General features: G+C 38.4%; 1 protein-coding gene across 1 annotated transcript; it reads left to right on the top strand.

The window, feature by feature from the left end:
• Nucleotides 1-5,309: 5,309 nt before the first annotated feature.
• On the top strand, nucleotides 5,310-5,798 carry LOC143567770 (uncharacterized). Its single transcript, XM_077054091.1, has one exon. The coding sequence runs from the start codon at nucleotides 5,310-5,312 to the stop codon at nucleotides 5,796-5,798; it is 489 nt and encodes a 162-aa protein (XP_076910206.1).
• Nucleotides 5,799-25,385: the final 19,587 nt, after the last annotated feature.

Below are 25,385 nucleotides of genomic sequence, written 5' to 3'. Positions count from 1 at the left end.
GATGAACACGGGAGACCTATCGTTTACGGTTTTCTTGTTTTGTTTACACATGCACGTATGATTAATTGTTTTTGTGCTCGATTCGGAGCACGGATTGAACTATGAGCTATGATCTATTTAGGCTTGATCACAATCTGATTACACCCTATGTTAAACCCCAGTTAAGCACATGTTGCGCGCAGTGTTTGTTATTATCTATTTATATCTATTAAACTTGATTTCTCACCGACACGCAAGTGTTGACGTTTTATTTTAACACATGTTCAGGTTTGCTGTAGCTGCTCTTGGGAATTGCCTCACCTCAGTTGGGGTTTTTGGCGCTTCCCAGTTTTCGATGGCCTTGACCTTGGAAGGATCGACGTGTATTCCTTTCTCATTTACAACGTGACCGAGAAAGTGAACTTCTCTAAGCCAAAACTCACACTTGGAAAACTTCGCATACAACTTTTCTTTCCTCAACAATTCCAAAATCAATCTCAGGTGTTGCTCATGCTCGGCCTTGGTCCGAGAGTAAATCAGAATATCATCTATAAACACAATCACAAACTTGTCCAAGTATGGTTTGCACACGCGGTTCATCAGATCCATGAATACAGCCGGCGCATTAGTTAGCCCGAAAGGCATCACTAAGAACTCATAATGGCCGTATCTAGTTCGGAAGGCTGTTTTCGGCACATCTTCCTCATGGACCCTAAGTTGGTGGTATCCTGACCGTAGATCTATCTTCGAATAATAACTGGATCCCTGCAACTGGTCAAATAAGTCGTCAATCCTCGGTAAGGGGTACCGATTCTTGACTGTCAGCTTGTTCAGCTCCCTGTAGTCAATACACATCCGGAAGGAACCATCCTTCTTCTTTACAAACAGTACTGGAGCTCCCCAAGGTGAGAAGCTTGGGCGTATGAAACCCTTATCCAATAGTTCTTGTAGCTGATTGGATAGCTCTTGCATCTCAGATGGAGCTAATCGATAAGGCGCTCGAGCTACTGGCGCAGCTCCTGGGACTAAATCAATACGAAATTCGACTTGTCGCGGCGGCGGTAATCCGGGCAAATCTTCAGGAAAAACTTCTGGAAATTCGCGCACTACTGGTAAGTCTTTAATTCTTCGCTCATCTCCTTCCTTCTCTACGACATGCGCCAGGAAGGCGTAGCACCCTTTCCTTAGGCACTTGCGCGCCTTTAGGCACGAAATCAGTTTCGTCGCAACTCCCCTTCTTTCCCCTTGAATTACCAAGGTTTCTCCGTTCAACAGTGGAACCCGAACCTGCTTCTCATGGCAAATAACCTCCGCGTGGTTCTCGACTAACCAATCCATACCTACCACAATGTCAAAACTTCCCAAGTCTATTGGCAACAAGTTAATATTGAACCCGTGACCTCCCATGACTATTACACATTGTTCAGTTCTTTCGTTCGCGCATAACTGCCTACCATTGGCTAGTTCTATAGTACAAGGTGTGTCTAGCCTACTGGTTGCTAGGCCTAGGGAGTCTTTAAACTCAGCGGATATAAAACTTAGGTCAGCGCCAGTATCAAATAAGACAGATGCAAAATGGCCGTTAAGCAAAAACGTACCGGTTACCACATTCGGCTCTTCTTTAGCTTCGCCCGCGCCGATCACAAAAGCTCTCCCGCGAGCTTGGTTTCCCCTTTGCGGCAATCCCGACTGAAATGCCCTGGCTTTCCGCATGCGTAGCAGTTGTCACTGGCTCCAGCTTCCTTAGCACGGCAATTCACCGTCTTGTGCCCTGGCCTGTTACATTTGGCGCACGTGACGCTCGCGCATTCACCCTCGTGGTGAAACTTGCATTTGTTGCACCATGGGTAAGGCCCGCTGTATCCTTTCCTTGATGGCTCCGCGGCTTGGATCGCGTAAACCCTTGCGCTCTCCTGCTTCTTGAACGGTGGCTGCTTGGAGTCGGACCCTCGGTGGTGAGAGTTCCATTTCCTCTTGGAGTCAGAGGTTCGCTGCTCGTTTCCGCGCGTAGTCAACATACCCGCACGGACCGTATCCCTTGTAAGGGTGATGGCCCGCGCTACCGCCTCATCAAAGGTTGGAGGCGCTGCGGCGTTGAGCGGAACCCTAACAACAGGAGGTAACCCAAAGATATATCTCTCGATCTTCTTTTCCTCCGTGTTTGCCATGTCTGGCACCAACTGGCAAAGCTCGTTGAACCGGTTGTTGTAGGCGTCGATATCCGTTCCTACCATGGTGTGGTTCCAGAATTCCTGCTGCAGACTCTGAATTTCTGCGCGAGAGCAGAACTTTCTCATCATCATTTCCTTCAGCTCCTCCCAGGTCTTGTGAAGAGCAACTTCTCGCCCCAAAGTCTTCACTTGAAGCTTCCACCAAGACGAAGCTGCTTCTTGGAACATGCAGGTCGTGTAAAGGACCTTCTGGTTCTCACTACATCCGCTAATGGAGAGAACTGTCTCCATCTTGTCAATCCAGTTGTAGAGCCCAATGGCCCCTTCTGTGCCCTTGAATGGCCAAGGCCTACAGGCCATAAATGTCTTATAGGAGCACCCTTTGTCCAAGGCTCCTGATTCGGGTTCTGGGGTCTCGTTCTGACGACCCTGACTAGATTCGGCCTTGCTGGCCTCATGTGTCGCGATCGCCTGCGCGATTATTTCCGCGAGTTCCTCGGGTGTCATGGTATTCCCTTGGCTCTAGTTGGAGGCATTCTCGCTTTAAAAGAGTGAAAATATATCAAACTTAGCGCATGTACTCTGAGCACATAATGTTCTTTATCTTTATTCACTAGACACTGTGCGACCCGTGTTCCTAAGTGTGTGTATAGTTTCTTTTGAAAATATTTTCTTTGAAAAATATTTCATGCGATTCCCCAACGGTTATAGTCTAGGTTAAAACTTCTTTTCCTAGTTCGCTATAACCAGTGCTCTGATACCAATCTGTCACACCCGGCCCTGAACGGCGGAAACAGCCGGGGCTGCGCGCGAGTGGGGATTGATACTTAAGCACGGGTCATTGCAAACATTCAAAGTAAGATTTTCATTGCGCGTGAAATGTTTAATACAAATACGTTACATTGTTTAAAAATTACATAAAAAAACATCCAAGTATAAAAACTGTTGAAGATTTCCACGCCATATCCCCTTGCGCGGCGGGAACAACCACGCGCATCGAAGGGATAGAACTAAAATCTTCCAAAAAGCTAGTTTTAGATGTTCAGCGTGAGGTGCTCTAAGTGTGACTCCATGCGCTACCTAGTTATCTCCTGAAAGACACGTAAAACATTTGAATCAGTATAAACTGAGTGAGTTCACAAGTTTTAGTAACTTGATAATTCGTATTGCATCACAGTCTTGATAAAAATCATTCTGAAACATAATTCTGATAGCATCATTAAAACACATGCTTAGTAAAACATAGTTCTGATAACGTATTCTGATAAAATCGTTCCGCGGGCTACGCGCGAACATTTCTGGGAACCGTGCTCGTCTGTGTAAGTGGCGCTGCCACTACGAGCGAAATAAGTAATACCGTCCCGCGGGTTACGCGCGGACGTTGTGCCGGAAAACAAGGCGCTCGTCTGCGTAAGAGGAGCGACCTCTACGAGCGGGCTCAATCCCATAGTACTGCCCCGTGACATGCTAGGCACTCGTCTGTGTAAGAGGTGCGACCCCTACGAGTGGGTGGATCAAACCAGCAGTCCCTACCCTTAGAGTTCCAATGGTAAAGTGATCACTTTCTCGAATCGCACTCTCATCGAAAACCATAGATAACCGTTTGCATTGCTCGTAAATATACCATAATGAAACATTATTTAAACACATAATTGCTTGCATTGCTTGTAAGAGTATCATGATAAAACATAATTTAGGTACGTGTCCCTCGCCCCGAAAACAGTTTAAAAATAGTGAAAACAGTGAAAATAGGGGCTGTGAGACTCACCTGTGGTTCTTGTTAAGGGATTAATCGAGATTCGGGTTTTCTTGGTGTTGGCCTCGGAATTGAAGGTCTAGTAACAGGAACGGAATTGAAAATCAAACGGATGCTTGGACGATGATTAGTGCAATTTGCAGTTTTAAGAGAGAAGTTTGAAGTGTGTTTGGGTGATAATTTGGGTTACATATTTATAGGCAAGATTTAGGGGGACACAATCCCTTGCTTTAGGGGATTGTAATCTTTTCATATCTAGGTGTAATGATGATAAAGTATGGAAATTATTATTATTTATTTAAAAGTGGAGGAGTGGATAAAAGATTCTGATTTGATTTGGACAGGGCATGCAGGTCTGTGGTTGGTGGGAGTAGGGTGGCTGACAGTTGACTTTTCATGTTACAGTGTGCTTTTTCAGGTGCTTTTGTCAGTGTACAGTTAAAAAAAGTAGAAATCTCTGAAACACGCAACTGTTTCCTTTTTGGGCGGGAATAATCCCTTATATCCGGAGATTAGGCTAAGTGTTCTGCGCGTATAGCTTTGTGCGCATAGCTTTCTGCGTGAAGGACATTTCTTTGCTGCGGGTAGGTACGTAACCTTCTCGCAGTCAGGGACATTGAGTTTCATTTGTAGATTCTCCAGGTGGTCTTGGTATTTCAACATAGTGATCAGTTATGTTGAAGTCAATTCCATCTTGGAGCTTCAGACAAACTAACTCTCAATGTTCCCGCCATGCGGGGAGGTTAGTTCCCCTTCCGCACGCGCATAAACGATTTAGGATGCACCCGCCTTAGCATCATGCGGGACGGTCAACCCATTAGACAACATAAAGTTAAGTTACATGAAAACATAAAGCCAAAACGCTCACGCAGGGCGCACATAACACATGCCCGCGCTGATTCTAACATAGCGCGCTCGCGCAGGGCGCACATAACACATGCCCGCGCTGATTCTAACATAGCGCGCTCGCGCAGGGCGCACATAACACATGCCCGCGCTGATTCTAACATAGCGCGCTCGCGCAGGGCGCACATAACACATGCCCGCGCTGATTCTAACATAGCGCGCTCGCGCAGGGCGCACATAACATGCCCGCGCTGATTCTAATTTAGCGCGCATAATATTCACAATCACCTAATTATTAGGTTGATTACTTAGTTTATAGGATTGGGAAATTACCGGGTGTCACAGCCGAGCTTGAGTTTGAACGAGCCCCCTCGCCTCGTTTGCACTCCTAAAAATCACTAAAACATTATGAAAAAACAATTGAAAAAAAAATAGTTTAATGTCCACATCCATAAAGTAACACAAAATCCTCGCTCCTTCCTTATTCCTTTTACGCGCATTTCCACATCCATAAATACCCAACCAACCAACCAACCATTCAAACTCATAACAAACTAATGGGAAACTACATCTCAGCATGCGCTTTGATTCCTTTCACTCCCAAAATCAAAACCGCAAAAGCCGCCAGAGTCATCTTCCCCTCGGGCGAAATCCGCCAGTTTCAAAGCTCCGTCAAGGCAGCCGAGATCATGCTCGACTGCCCTAACTTCTTCCTAGTCAACTCTCACTCGTTAAATCTCAACCGCCGCTTCGCTCCTTTGTCCGCGGACCAAGATCTGGAGTCCGGAAACGTTTATATCATGTTTCCGGTGAGACGAGTGAATTCGATGGTGACGCCGGGTGATATGGCGGCCGTGTGGCTGTCGGCGAACAGTGCGCCGAAGCGTATTTCCGGGAGGATAACGCCGGAGACGGTGGAGGTGGAGGTGGAGAGTGAGCCGAGGTTGGTGGTGGACGCGCCGGAGTTTGCTCACCGGATAATGGTTTGCCGGTCGAAGAAACCGGTGTTGGATACGATAACGGAGGAGCCGGTCCGGTTCAAGTAGTTGGGTTAGGTTTTAAGGGTAGAATGGTAAACTTGTAGATAAGGTTTATTATTGGGATTTAATGATTTATCATGTGATTATGATTTATGAATTATATAGTCAAGATAAAGATTTTGAATTTGGATATAAATAGTTGTTGCTTGTTAGTTAACCTTATTGAAACACTAATAAAGACTTCCTATGTACATGTTAGATTTTTACTCATCATTTAAATATATACGCGAAAAATCCTTTGATCTGCTAATATAAGGTGTTTATTACTGGTAAAAAGGAGTGAGTACGAGTCCATAAATTAAACATTGGTAAAAAAAAGGGGTATCTATTTACTATTGAAAATGTATAAATTTCAAGCATACACATTTTCTACTTTTTATCCGAAAAAGTATCTTTTCAATTTCAAAAATTCCCATTATCGTCGCCTTTTACATTTATTTTTTATAATCGAAGTGTTTTATCAGAATATATATTTATAGAATATATATTCAAATAATATAGTTTTGATGTAAAAATATATGATTCATAAACAAATAATTACAAAAGTTAAATGTTAAAATTTCGAAGCTAAAAAACAAGCATTCCATGAGTAGGAAAAAACACGTAAATCAGATTAGTTTTTAATAGATAAACAGAAAGAAATGTTCCATTAAATTTTTTCGAAGTGCTTGACGTGCTTTGATATTATGTAAAGTTTTGAACCTTTCTACTTGATTGTTGAGATTCTGATACACAAATAATTAGATATCGGTTTTTAAAACTACCGCTTGGCTAAATCGATAATGTCATTCTAGGATCAAGGGGGAGGTGAAACATGCGGAACTTCATTATCATTGAAGCTCATGTTGATGTAAATAAAAGATGTGAACAAGACCTTTTGAGAATATGGTTCAGGATATAACATTTACGAATAAGTAGTTGAATAGTTAAAAAAAATACCCGAAAAACCAACCCGGCCCAACAACTTAATTACTTGATATAAAACAAGAATGATATTTTTCATTCAAATAGGAGGTCTTAAGTTCAAGTCTCAATGACGACAAAAATAAAAAGAAATTTGCCGTTTAAAGAGAAAAAAAGAAAAAAAAGAAACCAATCTTAAAGTATATCCAAATTTAAGTTAGTTAAAGTATATCATTATGTTGAAACCACATTTTGTTAAGAAGAAAACAATGTTTGCCCTTCCATGATGGATCACGTTGGACCAAAGCTTTGTTTTCATAGACACAACATGTTAATTACGGAGTTAGACTAATAAATAGTTATTACAATAAATTAATACTTCTATGCTTCTTTTTGTTTATGTGCTTGCCGAATTAAGATCTCGTATTCGAGTGGCTTATGCTTCGCTCAAAGCTCGCTCGAATCTAAATGAGTTGGCTCGGCTCGTGGTTCGTGACTTCGTTCTTGGCTCGGCTCGTTAGCTTGGTTTGTTTATATCAAACCCTAAATTTTGATATATAGTAATAATAGCGTAGCAAACATTATAAAAAATGAACAAAAATAAAACATATAATGTTATTAATTCTCTACTTTTTAAATTTTATATAAAATAACGTTAAGAGTTATATTTTTGTAGTTTATATATCAAATATCTGTAAAATAAATAAAAATTTTAAAAATAAAAAATTTACAAGCTTGGCTTGAGTTTAAACGAGCCGAGCTCGATCTTTGTTTTTCAGCTTGAAAAAGTTAACGAGCTTGGTTTTTCAGCTTAAAAGTAATGTTAAGAGTAAAAGTATTTAATGTATGTGAAAAAAAAAATAAGGCGACATATCATATATTAATAAAGAAATGGATGAATAATAAAAGTTTAAGAGAATACAAGGTTAGGCTATTATCATATTAAGTAGTTTTAAATTTTGATCATAAAGTAATTAAATTCAAGTAATATTTGAGCTTTCAAGTGTATGTTAGCATTTATAGTTATATACAAGTAGCAATCGAACAGAGCACTTTAAATGGTTTACGCCGTTACGGTGTCTTTTATAGTTCTATGTCACTTTATGGTAACACGTGTTGTTTGTTTTATTAACTTATGAAGACATAAAGATTGTGATTGATTTTCTTTTTCTATTTCTTATTGTAAGTAGTATTAAACTGAACACTGAACAGGAACCAAGACCAAAAATAATGACACACATGTTTGTTTCATTAACCTATCATTAATGTTTTCTGGTTCTTTAAAATACACATTTGTATCCATAATAATAATAATAATAATAATAATAATAATAATATTCTATTGGGACCTACAATTCTACAAAGAGAGGCAGTCCTTTGGTCATCATCAAGAGTCTTTTTTTGGGCAAAACAAAATTAAAAGAAGTTTTAACTTTTCAAAGCAGACTTTTTACATGACATGTTTGTTTCTATTAAGCGAAACTTCATAGTTGATATATAAATCATGGACCATAAGGGTTTTGGCCCTTTGGGAGAACTTGAAGACCATGGTCCTTGGCTTGTTTAGACTTACGGTTTTGTAAACTACTCGAGATCGGCTCCTTAAAAGCTAGAATCTAGTCGAACTTAAATGAGTTTGAGTCTGAGCTGGAATCTAAAATAAGCTTGTGTAATAAACGTGCCTGAGCTTCACTTGCTGAGTTCAAGCTGGTTCACGAGCCTAATCGAGCCCGTTACTAATATAATTTTTATTTATATGTTAAATATATATGTTTATGATAATCATTATTATATTTAATTTTTAAAAATTAAGTAGATTAGATATATATTATGTTATATATAGAATACATACAAAATTAAAGTATTAATATGCGTAAAATAATTAATAAATAATATACGTAAGAACAGGGGAGTTTACTTTTAACTGGTTTTAGCTCAATTATGTTTGTTCATTTACATTCGTGAAGCATTCATTTATATTGCTAACGAACAAATATAAACAAACACGTTCATATTCTTAATGAACCAATACAACAAGAAAATCCCATTCGCATTCGATCATATGTACAGTTAAAGTTAAACAAACAAACATGAACATTCTCCGTTCATATGTCCGTTCGGCTCATTTACAGGCCTAATTTGACACCTGTTATCAGTGAAGATTTTTCTTGAGAAAAAAAACAGTTTTTAGAGTTATGTCTTCATAGTTTATGAAAAATGTTGCTTTTTTTTTTTGTTTTCATGGAATGCAAACTTATTAACATCCAACTTCAAGCTTCACTTCACCCTTGTTAAATGTTTAGTGTTTACTGGAAACTTTCGGACCGCACACTATTTATACTGCACTTGTAAAAAGACAGCTACAAGGGACCAAAACCGAGCTCTGATTATTGATTCGGTTAATTCAGAATGCATGTTTGATGTATGAAAACTCTTGTTTAATAAAAGTAACAATTATTATAGCTAAGATGCATTTATTCATGACTAAACAAACAGTTATGTACATAAATGAATGAGAACAGATATGATGAATATTAAAAGCGAACCGAAGAGAAACACTAAGATAAACGAGCGGCCAACTACACTAACAACCTCCATGGTTTCTGTTATCATGGCCACATAGCCGTTGATGCATCGTATGTCGTAGTCAGTAGCGTTTAATGAGTTATATTTCCATCCAATATTTTTTTCGTGTATTGTGTACTTTAACTTCTCGGAGTTCATTACTTCTTCTATTCTTGCTCTCAACACGCCAAGGTTTGCATCCACCATGTTAGATGAACTTCCTGTAACCAAAAACAAACCAATAAGATTTCTGTATTTGTGTTGGGAATTGTGTTATGTTTTTTTTAACGACAACTCACATGCTCTCTTCTACACTACTTCTAACTTCTAAATTACACTTTAGTTTGACGACCATAAGACTTGAACCTTCACCGCTTTGAAAGACAAAGTCTTATCCAACTTCTTCATATCGCTAGGCCAAAGGCCTTTTACTGTGACATTGGAACTTGTAGCCTATTATAAAGGAGTTCTAGTGGCCGCGGAAAGAAGGGTGTGACGAGTTATGAAATGGCTTAACAAAACTCCCTACTAAGGATCTTCATGCAACGAAACTAGAAAACACAAAAGGGGTCTTGGTAAAGAAAGACTTGTAGTTGTTAACAGATTTTTGTAGTTGAAGCCTCTTGTATTTTAATAAACTCTTTTAGTCCATTTTTCTAGAATATATAAAAGAGCTTATGGGACTGGAGTATTAAATATTTAGAAATGTTACTTCAAGTCTCCAAACTTGTTTATTGCTGGAGACTTACTAGCACTAGATACGTAGATAAACCATCTTCTATATATATTATAGTTCTATAAAATGCAAAACATGATCTAGAGATGTAAGGCCCCGTTACCGGTAGCCCTACTTTCGTGTTGGATTTACTCATAAACGCAGTTCTAAATATCAGAGTTAATTAAAACTTTCGCGGAATATAAAAACTTTCATAAAACATTTCATAACAAAACACGTCTTGTCTTAAAACATCATTTTGTCTTTCAAAATAAACGAAACATTAAACTTAAACGTCTTGAGTCTTCCGATGCCAGCCTCTTATTCAGTGCCACGTGTCTCCTCAAGCGAGCTGCCTCATCCTACTCACCTGCGTGCATACTAAAAGTCAGCTACGCTGAGTGAGTTCTAGTTAATCATACACTATACAATACACATAAACTTATTTTCTTTCATTCATACTTTCCTTTTTTTTTTGTATTAACTTGCTTTCATATCTTACGTTATAAAGAGCATTACGCCATACATTCCTCGAGTATTATTAGGGCTCGGTACCCTCCTTCCTCGAGTATTATTAGGGCTCGGTACCCTCTTTCATCGAATATTAGTAGGGTTCGGTTCCCTAGTTCTCGAATATTAGTAGGGTTCGATTCCCTCTTCGTTACCATACAACCATACATCAAACCTCGAGTATTATTAGGGCTCGGTACCCTCTTTCCTCGAGTATTATTAGGGCTCGGTACCCTCTTTCCTCGAATATTAGTAGGGTTCGGTTCCCTAGTTCTCGAATATTAGTAGGGTTCGATTCCCTCTTCGTTACCATAAAACCATACATCATACCTCGAGTATTATTAGGGCTCGGTACCCTCTTTCCTCGAGTATTATTAGGGCTCGGTACCCTCTTTCCTCGAATATTAGTAGGGTTCGGTTCCCTAGTTCTCGAATATTAGTAGGGTTCGATTCCCTCTTCGTTACCATACAACCATACATCATACCTCGAGTATTATTAGGGCTCGGTACCCTTTTCGTAACCATACAACCATACAACCATCATTTCCTTCTTTTATTAACTTTATTACGTTCATACACATAAGCATACATATCATACTTACCTTATACATAGCGTTACAACCTGACAGTACGTGCAATATCCGAAGATCGTTCACGTACCATCAAGCAATCATTCATACATTTCACATTATCCACATAAGGCATACACTTATCTCTTAGGATAAGCGTATTAACAAACATATTGAGTATGCACACAGCCCCGAAAACATAACACATAAATGGGGCTAGAAACTCACCTGAATCCTGTTACGCTCTCCGTTAATAGTTATTCCCTTCTTGAGCTGTGCAAGGCTAATTGTATAATATTTACACGTATCAATTAACTACTACTACTCATGTTGTATTTCTATCTTTATACAACCCACAACGAACGGGGGTCCGGGGGCAGCGCCCCTGGCAGCGGGGTCTAGGGGCGGCAGCCCCTAGCAGGGTCCAAGGGGCAGAGCCCCTGGCTGGGGTCGAAGTTAAACCTTAGGCGAACTTAGCTTTAGGCGAAGTTGTCATCAGGCGAACTTAGCTTTGCAGGCGAAGTTCATCAGGCGAACTTAGCTTTGCAGGCGAAGTTGTCATCAGGCGAACTTAGCTTTGCAGCGAAGTTGTCATCAGGCGAACTTAGCTTTGCAGGCGAAGTTATCAGGCGAACTTAGCTTGCAGGCGAAGTTGTCCAGCTGCAGGTACTGTTCGTCCTTAAATCCCTTAATCATATTCGTTTCTTAACCAAATAACTCGATTTAGGTATCCATGGAATCGTCTGACCAGCGCCTACAAACCCCAACCATCAAATCGACCTAACATCGATGTTTAAAGGGTGCGATTTAGGCATATAGGTTACGGGTTCTTTTATCAATCGATTAACCCATCAAATCATAACCATTTTCAGTAAGTTTAGCTTTGTTGGATTCGTTTTTACCATACAAACACAGATCTATCATTTCTATACTAATCCAAACCTAAACGAACAAGTTCTCGATATAAACGTACCGTAAATGAGTCGAACTACGAACACGAGCTGGTCTTGTTGCTTTGGTTCGTCACGACGATCTAGCACCCACGAGCTCGGGTCCTCTCCTCTGGATCTTGGTTCGGGTTGTGTGTGTTTTGGAGTGTGCAGAGATTAGGATGGATAAATGGATGGAATGGAAAGGATTGGGGTTTAAGGGGGTATTTATACTTCCTTAAGCCCATGGACCGAAGGCCCATATTTCCTTTTGGTCCATATCTAATCCCATCTAATTATCCTACTAAGTCTTCATATTTTGCTATTATTATTATCGTTTCACTAACTCGTTTATTTCACCCGACAAAATAATATAATAAATATTACTTTAGAAATTTCGAGATGTTACAAGAGATTACATCATAGTTGGTAAGTTACTACATTCACACTTGTTGCTTTCCTGTTGATATCTCTTATTCTATAAAACAGTTGTGAATTGTTGTTATTGGGTATCATGATCACACACCCACGAATCTCCAACTGGATTGATGATGTGTCACTAACATTGTAATGACATAATTGGTCTATCACAACATGATTACCAAAGGATATGTGTAGTGGAGATGCTACAAAATGGAGGCGATTTTCGACACATGACGTCATGTCAGCAGATGGCTGATTTTCATTTTAGGAGTGTAGTGGTGTTGTAGCCACATCACATCATACACACACACAAATATATATTACACACGCAGTATAACAATAGTAACCCACAAAACACACGGCGATAAATACATGTCCCCCCCTCCCTCTTTCGCCCCTCTTATCGCCGGCCGGGGGGGGGGGTTCCTTACCAATTCACGTAGCAGAAATGTCATTTTTCAAAATTTTATGCCTATATAAGAAAAAGCTCAAAAACCTGTTTTCCTAAACTTATAAACTTTTATTTTTTCTATCTATAGCTAACCACAAAGTTATAAGTTAATAATTGTTTATAGAGCTAATCTCTCTATTATAATTGGTTCCTTAATCCGAAAATTCATTATAGCACGTCAAAAAATAAACTAAAACAAAAAAATTATTACATTCATTAGTCATTACTGAAATATCTAACCAATTCTGGTATATGTAGCATTTGATTGATTATTAACAAAAACGTACCGTTTGCTCTTGATGTTCATTGATAGTTGTACGGCATTCTTTTTCCATATATACATATTAAACCAAAGAGCTTAATGTGTAGATAACTAACGTGTTTAAACTACTCTATATTACAACTCAGATACATGGTTTTTTGGAAAAACTAATGACACTCTCAATTAAATAACTAACAAACTAGGACCCTAAAGTAACTAGACAAAGCAAATCGCTACACACTAGATGGAACAAAATTAGGGTTACAAAATTGAAGAGGTAGGTCCCAGCAAAGCCCAGTTGGACCCGCAAGACTCACCTTCAAAAGAGACGTCTGCGCAGAAACCAACTGGATACGCAGGACCCACCATGCTCAGAGACGTGACGTCCTTACGCGCAGTACGCAAGCTGTTCCCGCAGGAAATGCCTCCCAATGAAGTACTCTGCCTGTTCCCGCAGCTGCGGATACAAGCCATCAGGGAAGGCCACCCGCGCAGCAAGGCTACACGCACAAGGCACTTAGCTCTCAATAATTCAGCTGTCACCTGAAGGAATGAGCAAAGCCGGGAACAATCCCGCACAAAGGCGGGAGGGGGAATACTCCTGCCCAAATAAGCCAGTCCGTACGATACGGGAAGATCTTCTGTACTGTACCTGACGAGGTATGGGCAAAAGATCTGACCAAAGATACGACAGCTCATTGACAGCAGTATGGCGAGCAGCATGCTCTTGTACTGTATGTCACTATTAGCCGCTGCCTACTCACCAACTCCTGTCATACCACGTGCATAGCCGGCAGTTGGTGGAAAAGGAATAGTACACAGCAGGCCTGGTCACTGTCAGCCGCTGCCTACCCACCAACTACCAGCATGGCACGTGCGTAGGCCACAGTTGGTAGAACAGGAATACTATTCAGCCGGCAATACCTTCTTGGAAACCTACCTTCGGCTATAAATACCCCAAATGGTATGATCATCTCATCTTATCATCTTATCATCATATACTATCTCATATTACATATTATACCTGATATCTGCTCTAGCAATCTCTTAATATACATTTATATTCAAGAGCAATCTAGTCTGATTCTCACGCCGGAGGGTGGTCACAAGGAGGAACCCCCCCCCCTTCTCAGTGACGAGCTCACGGTGTCTGTTTTGCAGGTTATCAGAAGAACCATCTTTGCCGGGTCTAACCCCTCGTGGGAAACATCTATCTAACCCCCAGGTTATCTGTAATCTGCCCGGGGTCGATTAGTGTTTCTTCAAAAATAAAATATAAAAATATTGCTCTCTCTCTCTCTCTCTATTGTTATTATTATTATTATTGTTATTATTTTGTGTATCTATAGCTAATAAATAAATAAACATCCGATGCCACATGTTATAATTGTGAACATACTTTATTATTCCTACATTTCATACATCTACCTATTCTAATAAAGTAAAATAATGTGGACACCTGTCATGTTTTGGATAATTCTTACAATTTTTTTCCCTTCAAAACTAATATACCCTAATATATGTAATAAATCAATAATTATTCACTTTCTTTTTACACTATATTTATATAACAACTATATATTTTTATAAATATAAATATTAATATATTATTTTACTATATATTTTAAAATACTTAATGAATTCCAAAAATCAATAAAAAATCATGTTTCTCAAAAGAAAATTGTTTCGGGTTTTTTGTGGAAGTTAAATTTGATTTTATGGGTCAAAAATTGGTAAATAGATTGTTTGGTACAAGTTAACTACATTTATGTCAAAATTTGTTACGGGTCAAAAATGAAAATTTTGAATATTTTTAAAAGTTTGAGAATGCAAAAGAAATTTATCGTCAAATTTGTTATGGGTTCAAAGTGTTGACTTTAAAATGCCAAAAGTATGATAGTTTGAATTTTAAACATGATTTAGGTTTCAAGTTTATTTTTAAAGACATTTTTTGAAATAATCAAAAGGTTCGGGATTTGGCAAGTTGACTATTTTTCCCTCAACTATTAAAATTTAAGAAAATATTGCGAACACTTTCGACTTGCCATCCCCATGCCTATCAATGCTTATAACTTTTATCAAATTTGAAATCATTAATTTTTCCTTCAATGGTGATCAGAACGTTGTATGGGAAGCATGTCATGCAAAACTATGCTCAAATGAAACAAAATATTAACAAAATTGAATGGGTTAACATGTTATTTTTTATGTTGTCATTATGACAAAGTCGATAAGACCTCTAAAACTTATCAAAATCTTTTCTATGGTGTAGCTCAGAAAAACATAGTTCTTGAAAAACATCAATTGCTACAATTTAATATCATACTTCCCTTTGATGGGTGGTAAATTGATAAATATATCAATAAAGGTAACGCCACTTTTGAATTTGGGCTGAGTGGATAGAACTACTATCGTATGAAAATTTTATTTTCGAAATTGGTTCATAACCAAAATTCTTTCAATTATACATATATGACATCGAGAACGAATTTTTCAATAGAAAGAAGCATTCTCGGGTACGATTTTGCACGGGTATTTTGTAACATCCCGAAATTTCAAGATAATATTAATTATATTACTTAATAATAGAGGGAAAGTTTACTCGGGTTATCAGGAAATAAATAAAAGAATAGGAGTTGGTATGAGTCGGGCTAGTGTTAGATTATTTGAGATGGGTTAAATGAGAATGGGCCTCGGGTCCGTGGGCTTAGAGGGATATAAATATCCCATCCCAAACCGATTTTTCATTTCCACCTTCTTTCTTCACACTCAAAACACACACATTCTAACCGATCAAGATTCGAAGCCGAGACCCGAGATTTTGTTGATAGATCTGAGTTGGTAAGGTAAGAACTAATCCAACAAAGCTAATATTACTGAAAATGGTTAGGATTGGATGGGTTAACCGGACCCGAAACCCTAACTGCCCAAATCGGACCCCTAAAACGTCGATTTTAGGCCGATTTGATGGTTGGGGTTTGTAGGCGCCGATCATACGATTCCGTGGGTACCAAAATCGAGTTATTTGGCTAAGAAACGAAGGAGTTATGGGCAAACAGATCTGCAGAACTTCGCCTGCAAGATTAAGTTCGCCTGATGAACTTCGCCTTCAAGCGTAACTTCGCCTAAGGATAACTTCGCCTGAAGCCAAGTTCGCCTAAGGATAACTTCGCCTGAAGCCAAGTTCGCCTAAGGGTTAACTTCGCCTGAAGCCAAGTTCGCCTAAGGATAACTTCGCCTGAAGCCAAGTTCGCCTAAGGGTTAACTTCGCCTGAAGCCAAGTTCGCCTAAGGATAACTTCGCCTGAAGCCAAGTTCGCCTAAGGGTTAACTTCGCCTGAAGCCAAGTTCGCCTAAGGGTTAACTTCGCCCGAAGCCAAGTTTGATTAGAAAATAAATTATAAAGCGATAAGTTAAAGTAAGCTAATACTAGGCCACCAGATTAGGTCAGACGAGTATTGATACGTGTAACTTGTACAGTCAGCCGAGCTCAAATAGAGAAGGGATTTACAGCTATCCGAAAAAGAAGCAGAATTCAGGTGAGTTTCTAGCCCCATTTATGTGTTATGTTTTCGGGGCTGTGTGCATACTCAATATGTTTGTTAATACGCTTATCCTAAGAGATAAGTGTATGCTTATGTGGATAATGTGAAATGTATGAATGATTGCATGACGGTACGTGAACGATCTTCGGATATTGCACGTACTGTCAGGATGTAAATACAGATATTAATATTGTATGTAATGTGAGGATGATGTATAAACATTATGAATGGAAGCTTGTCGGTACGTGAACTATCTTCGGATATTGCACGTACTGTCAGGTTGTAACGTTATAAATATGGTAAGTATGATATGTATGTTTATGTGTATGAACGTAATAAAGTTAATAAAAGAAGGAAATGACGGTTGTATGGTTGTATGGTTACGAAAAGGGTACCGAGCCCTAATAATACTCGAGGTATGATGTATGGTTGTATGGTAACGAAGAGGGAATCGAACCCTACTAATATTCGAAAACAAGGGACCAGACCCTTATAATATCTGTGATGTTAGGGACCAGACCCTTATAATATCTGTGATGTTAGGGACCAGACCCTTATAATATCTGTGATGTTAGGGACCAGACCCTTATAATATCTGTGATGTTAGGGACCAGACCCTCATAATATCTGTGATGTTAGGGACCAGACCCTTATAATATCTGTGATGTTAGGGACCAGACCCTTATAATATCTGTGATGTTAGGGACCAGACCCTTACAATATCTGTGAGGATAGGGACCAGACCCTCATAATATCTGTGATGTTAGGGACCAGACCCTTATAATATCTGTGATGATAGGGACCAGACCCTTATAATATCTGTGAGGTTATAGGGCGAAAGGCTCTTTAAAACGTATGATTATGAATGTAAAGAAAGTATGTAAGTAAGAAAGAAAGTATGTAAGTAAGAATGAAGTTATGAGTACTTATGTGTGTATGAAAGAAAGTTATGAGGTTAAGTACGTATGTATGTAATAAGGTATTGTATGGTATTGTATGATTAACTAGAACTCACTCAGCGTAGCTGACTTTTAGTATGCACGCAGGTGAGTAGGATGAGACAGCTGGCTTGAGTGGAGGACACATGGCAGAAGACTAAAGCCTGGCATCTGAAGATCTGATATGTTTTATAAGTTATGTTTTGATTTTGAAAGACAAGAGGAATGTTTTAAGACATGATTACGAATTGATATGTAATGTTTTATGAAAGTTTTATATTCCGCGTAAAGTTTTTAACAAACTCTGATTTGAAGAACTGTGTTTATGAGTGAATCCGACGCTAAAGTAGGGTGCCCGGGTTCGGGGCCTTACAAGTTGGTATCAAAGCATAAGTTCGAGAGATTTAAGCATCCTACATGCTTAGACTCGAACAGAAAATGGGATTTAAGTAAGAAAGGAAAGAAGATGCCAGTCCAAGAATGCCATGTTTCGCTCAAGCAAGATCAGTAAAGGTAAAGTGTATGATTAAATGATATATGTTAATGAGAAAGAAAAGATACGCGAACGATAGGGATAGGAATAATTGATTGTTTGATTTGACTAACTGCTTAAGTAGAACCAGCACAAATAGACTCATAAAGGGAAGTGTATAGGACACGGAAAGCAATGTGATCAGCTAGTCACAGCTGGCCACTGTTATTACCTGTTAGCCTTGCTATCCTTGTACTAGATAGTTCCTTGAGTGATGATGTTTGTGTTTTCCCTTAGAATACTAATGGCTGGAGCCAAAAGGTTTGTTGGTAAGGGAGGCCACACTGGACGTCCTCTTGGAATACGCGTTGTCCGAGAACCTTCTGAAGAACTAGTTACTACCACGAAAAAGGATAAAAGTGAAACTTTGCAAGGATCAAGCAGCAATGAAGGGTATCAGCTGGATCCTGTTACTCAATTTGCCATTTCTTACGCTGTAGCTGCTGCAGAGAAGAAATTTCGTACTGACAAGTCTGCCGAAAACCATGCAAGGGCCACGGAGAAGGCAGGAGGAGACGGGAAGAAGGGTGATGATGATAAGGGAGGAGCGAAAGGAACCAAAGGATCTGTAGATGTCGTGGAGCATGCGGGGAAAAAGATACCAAAGGTCGCGGGAAGGGAAACATGCAAAGTGTGCGGGAAGATGCACCTAGGAGAATGCAAGGCTGGACCAAATCAGTGCTACCGATGTGGGAAGAAGGGACACATAACTCGTGATTGCACCGAGGACCAGAAATGTTATAAGTGTGGTAAGTCGGGTCACTTAGCTAGGGATTGTGGGGGAGAAAGAACGGTGGGGGAAAAGAAGGAAAAGAAATGGGCTACCTCTGCTAAGCGGTCTGGCGAGATGGTGACAACAACTGATGAGAGGAAGGCCAAGGTTGGGAACAAGGATGCGTGTAAGATGTGTGGGCGAGTGCACCCGGGGGAATGCAAGACTGGGACAGACAGGTGCTATCGGTGTGGAAAGAGTGGGCATTATTCTCGAGAATGCCCTGATCGTCCAAAGTGCTTCAAATGCGGAAAAGCTGACCACATGGCTAGGGATTGCAAGGAATCAGGGGCGGAAGGTGCGAAAGGATAAAGACTTGGGGAAACTGCAGAAAGGAACGCTTGATGAAGGAATAATTGTTCAGGCAATGGTGTTATTAAGTTGCTTTTGCTTAAGGACTTGTTGTGTGTTAAGGTTTAAAACTTATGGTTATCAGTGACGTGTAATATATTGAGTAGGTTATGAATGATTATTATGTTATGATGAAGTGTTGTTTTATGTTGAAATTTAGACTGGTGTTTATTAATTATGGTACGAATTGTCTGAATGCATGTTAGTCATGATAAATTGACGTGTTGTGATAGAGTGTCGACTTAGGCTTTAGCATTAATATGATATAAGACAAAGCCTCATAAAGATCGAAACGAGACTTGGTACATTGAGGGCCTCATGGACAAGCTACCTTAAATAGCTAAAACACATGACCACCATCCGATGGCTGCAAGGTCGGAAGTAAGAAGGATAACTCAGAAAACGAAGGCGATTCAATAAAGTGTGTAAAAATATAAGAAGTTTTCCTTTTATAGGAAATAAGTTAGGTTTCGGGGACGAAACCTCTTTAAGGAGGGAAGACTTGTAACATCCCGAAATTTCAAGATAATATTAATTATATTACTTAATAATAGAGGGAAAGTTTACTCGGGTTATCAGGAAATAAATAAAAGAATAGGAGTTGGTATGAGTCGGGCTAGTGTTAGATTATTTGAGATGGGTTAAATGAGAATGGGCCTCGGGTCCGTGGGCTTAGAGGGATATAAATATCCCATCCCAAACCCAATCTTTCATTTCCACCTTCTTTCTTCACACTCAAAACACACACATTCTAACCGATCAAGATTCGAAGCCGAGACCCGAGATTTGTTGATAGATCTGAGTTGGTAAGGTAAGAACTAATCCAACAAAGCTAATATTACTGAAAATGGTTAGGATTGGATGGGTTAACCGGACCCGAAACCCTAACTGCCCAAATCGGACCCCTAAAACGTCGATTTTAGGCCGATTTGATGGTTGGGGTTTGTAGGCGCCGATCATACGATTCCGTGGGTACCAAAATCGAGTTATTTGGCTAAGAAACGAAGGAGTTATGGGCAAACAGATCTGCAGCGCGATAACTTCGCCTGCAAGATTAAGTTCGCCTGATGAACTTCGCCTTCAAGCGTAACTTCGCCTAAGGATAACTTCGCCTGAAGCCAAGTTCGCCTAAGGATAACTTCGCCTGAAGCCAAGTTCGCCTAAGGGTTAACTTCGCCTGAAGCCAAGTTCGCCTAAGGATAACTTCGCCTGAAGCCAAGTTCGCCTAAGGGTTAACTTCGCCTGAAGCCAAGTTCGCCTAAGGATAACTTCGCCTGAAGCCAAGTTCGCCTAAGGGTTAACTTCGCCTGAAGCCAAGTTCGCCTAAGGTTTAACTTCGCCTGAAGCCAAGTTCGCCTAAGGGTTAACTTCGCCCGAAGCCAAGTTTGATTAGAAAATAAATTATAAAGCGATAAGTTAAAGTAAGCTAATACTAGGCCACCAGATTAGGTCAGACGAGTATTGATACGTGTAACTTGTACAGTCAGCCGAGCTCAAATAGAGAAGGGATTTACAGCTATCCGAAAAAGAAGCAGAATTCAGGTGAGTTTCTAGCCCCATTTATGTGTTATGTTTTCGGGGCTGTGTGCATACTCAATATGTTTGTTAATACGCTTATCCTAAGAGATAAGTGTATGCTTATGTGGATAATGTGAAATGTATGAATGATTGCATGACGGTACGTGAACGATCTTCGGATATTGCACGTACTGTCAGGATGTAAATAAAGATATTAATATTGTATGTAATGTGAGGATGATGTATAAACATTATGAATGGAAGCTTGTCGGTACTTGAACGATCTTCGGATATTGCACGTACTGTCAGGTTGTAACGTTATAAATATGGTAAGTATGATATGTATGTTTATGTGTATGAACGTAATAAAGTTAATAAAAGAAGGAAATGACGGTTGTATGGTTGTATGGTTACGAAAAGGGTACCGAGCCCTAATAATACTCGAGGTATGATGTATGGTTGTATGGTAACGAAGAGGGAATCGAACCCTACTAATATTCGAAAACAAGGGACCAGACCCTTATAATATCTGTGATGTTAGGGACCAGACCCTTATAATATCTGTGATGTTAGGGACCAGACCCTTATAATATCTGTGATGTTAGGGACCAGACCCTTATAATATCTGTGATGTTAGGGACCAGACCCTTATAATATCTGTGATGTTAGGGACCAGACCCTCATAATATCTGTGATGTTAGGGACCAGACCCTCATAATATCTGTGATGTTAGGGACCAGACCCTTATAATATCTGTGATGTTAGGGACCAGACCCTTACAATATCTGTGAGGATAGGGACCAGACCCTCATAATATCTGTGATGTTAGGGACCAGACCCTTATAATATCTGTGATGATAGGGACCAGACCCTTATAATATCTGTGAGGTTATAGGGCGAAAGGCTCTTTAAAACGTATGATTATGAATGTAAAGAAAGTATGTAAGTAAGAAAGAAAGTATGTAAGTAAGAATGAATGTATGAGTACTTATGTGTGTATGAAAGAAAGTTATGAGGTTAAGTACGTATGTATGTAATAAGGTATTGTATGGTATTGTATGATTAACTAGAACTCACTCAGCGTAGCTGACTTTTAGTATGCACGCAGGTGAGTAGGATGAGACAGCTGGCTTGAGTGGAGGACACATGGCAGAAGACTAAAGCCTGACATCTGAAGATCTGATATGTTTTATAAGTTATGTTTTGATTTTGAAAGACAAGAGGAATGTTTTAAGACATGATTACGAATTGATATGTAATGTTTTATGAAAGTTTTATATTCCGCGTAAAGTTTTTAATAAACTATGATTTGAAGAACTGTGTTTATGAGTAAATCCGACGCTAAAGTAGGGTGCCCGGGTTCGGGGCCTTACATATTTTTTTTATTAAGTTCATTTAAAAAAATCATTTTGTGATATAAATAAAATCAATTTATGTACACATTGTATAGATACAAGTATAGATGTAATACATTTTTTTATATACGCTATGTAATTATTTGTTTTACTTATGATTTTATAATTTGAATTATCCCGTGTGTGACACGGGCTTTAAAACTAGTTTGTAATATATAAATTTACTACTTGTAAAATTAACGAAGTTGATTTCATTATAAAACAAATTTTGTTTAGAAATAAAATTGATTTTCATCTTACCGACCCATTTCTCAATCATATCTTATCTTAATAACTAGTTTTGTAATTCTAAATATCAATTACTAACTATTAGTATTTTCTTTATCTAGCACATGAAATACGAGTTTCTAATCTATTATATATACACATAAGTTATTTATACGCACACATATATAAATATACATACAAAAAAATATGTTTATTTATAGGGCAAAACCACATAAACTTTAACATAAAGAAAGGCTAATTCAAATCTACAAAGAAATATTACGCATGACCCAATCTATTAAAAATCCGTTGGTAGGGTCTTACCGATGGAAACGATTGATATTTGGTCGTAAAAAATACAACTTTGGTAATATGATTTATGACAGATTACCGGCAATTAAAAGTGGTGCTATTAATCATAAAAACATCTAGTTTTTAATAATCTTGTTAAATTACACATTTCTAGCAAAAACAAATGGTTTTAAACCAAAAACTATACTAGCTAGTCGTATAAACTGTTAGGGATGACTATGAAACTCAAGCTTGATTAGAATATCTGAAAGCAAACATTTAGAACAGGTATAAGGTCGGGTATGATATTATTTTGAAATGCTTTGTGGATATAGGACATGTATGGGATTTGATAATATACCCATTTAACGGGCCTGATAATATACATATACCTATTTATCTGATTATATGGTTGACGTTATTTTTTTTCTTTTTATTTATTTGAAGTACTACATGGTAGAATATACCCGATTATATTTCTAGTTCCTACCAACTCGACTTATTTTAAGTATATGCAATATATAATATAGCTTTTTTATTTTAAGTATACGGTATATGATGTACCCAATTATATACCTACATGATAGTTGATGGATAATTACAAGATAAATTCTTGGTGGGTTTTGAGTCGGGTAAGGGACAAGCTTTTATAATCTGGTTAGAGTTACCTAAACCCGTTTCAAACCCGACCCATTATCATTCACGTTAACCACCATAAGTTATCTACATATACTATGTATATGTGAAGCATAGCGATTATCAACACTAATAGAAACAAGATTACTTAGTGTTTTGGATTTCATAACTAGAAACCATGAACACATATATAACTCTTTTCCAAAATAATTTAAGTAAATTTATATGTTGTACCTTCATCTCTAAAGCTTTGGGATCTTACTTGAAGCTGAAATCCTTGTGTTTTTGGCTTGGAAATAGAATTACCACCAAATGAGAGTGGTGAAAGTGAGGCTAGAGCTTTCATGATAGCTTATGATCATGTTGTTTACTAATCAATAAGTATATTTATAGAGGCAGCAAGTGTTATTAATGAGTATTATGAAAATTGTATTTGATGGTTATCATTAGTTAACTCTCCACCTAATTAATTATAATATTATAATATAGTATAATGCCACCTGGTTTTTGTTTATATATTTAATTACATGTGATGTGTCATATATTTGCTACGTGGGTCAACGAGATTTGAACACTTGCTACTATTTTGCTTTTCTTGCTCACTTTTTCTCTTTTTATCCACGTGTTTGGAGATGAAACCTTGTTTGGAACAAAAAGAGGCAAAAATAGAAACTTTGAAATCCAGAAAATTGTTAATTTATTTGAATATGGAGAATTAACTACTTTATTCTCATTTGTTCATGAGTATCAATTTTGATTTTAAAGCAACTTTAACTTCTTCATTTTTTATAATAACATTTATTAAATCATTTATACACTTAAATAAATGAATAAATATATGGTTAGAGATAAAAGGTGTCATTAGGGTCTTATCCCATAATGAAAATTGATCTAAATTTGAGAGTAGGTTTAGTAACTATGTAAGTTTGTGTCGTATTTATTATTTAATTTAATTTTCTTTTTAAAAGTAATTTATTAACTTTTTAAAAAAATTAATACAGAGTTTTGTTTATTTTTTTTTTGTCAACTATAAACATTTTATTGAAAGTCGAGTAGTATTACTAATATAAATAAATATGAACTTTGGTGACGCAAGTGTCCAATTGGGCCACTTTACGGCACCGTATTAGTTTGTGAATTTTGTTTTTTTATTTAGTTCGTTATCTAACTGAACGAAATGGAAACCGACTAAACGTTAATTTTTTTTCTTTTGAGTTCCGGTACCATAATGGATTTGACGGAAACCGACTGAATTCACGTAGACTCGCTGCCTCAACGCTCGGGTTTCACCTATGCGCAAGTCTACCTATCGACGCCCCCCCCCCCCCCCCCCCCCCCCGCGACTCCCACCCCTAATTGGATATTGGTCCACCTTAATTTTTATATATATTTTTTCATTTTTTAGCTCCGATACCATAACGAACGTAATTGAAACCAACCGAATTCGTGTTGTGTTACCGCCTCAATGCCATGATCGACTTTGCTCCGCAAGTGTCCAATTGGGCCACTTTGGGCACCGTATTAGTTCGTGAATTTTGTTTTTTTATTTAGTTCGTTATCTAACTGAACGAAATGGAAACCGACTAAACGTTAATTTTTTTTTTTCGTTTGAGTTCCGGTACCATAACGGATTTGACGGAAACCGACTGAATTCACGTAGACTCGCTGCCTCAACGCTCGGGTTTCACCTATGCGCAAGTCTACCGATCGATGCCCCCCCCCCACCGCGACTCCCACCCCTAATTGGGTATTGGTCCACCTTAATTTTTATTTATATTTTTTCATTTTTTAGCTCCCATACCGTAACTGTGACATTCGTCAATTTCGGGTCTTGTTTGTATTTGTTTATTATGTAAACCGACCCGATTTGTAAACCGAAGCTTATGTTATAATCAAAATGATGGATTTATGTTACAATATTGTTTCACACTTGTTGGGTCTTGAAAACATCCTATTTTTATTTTTATTTATTTATTATTTATTTATTTATTTTATTTTTTTTGTTATATTGTGTTTTTGTCTTGATCCATTTTGCATGAAAACTCTTGTGTCTCACACCCAT

This window comes from Bidens hawaiensis, unplaced genomic scaffold, assembly GCF_021521415.1.
Source record: "Bidens hawaiensis isolate Kalapana, Puna unplaced genomic scaffold, B.hawaiensis_p1.1 tig00023629_1, whole genome shotgun sequence".
In the NCBI taxonomy this organism is placed as follows: Eukaryota; Viridiplantae; Streptophyta; class Magnoliopsida; order Asterales; family Asteraceae; genus Bidens; species Bidens hawaiensis.
This window is presented reverse-complemented; position numbering and strand designations above follow the sequence as displayed.

Excerpts from the sequence above, each read along its gene's own strand:
- LOC143567770 (XM_077054091.1), top strand. The coding sequence starts at position 5,310 with ATGGGAAACTACATCTCAGCATGCGCTTTGATTCCTTTCACTCCCAAA.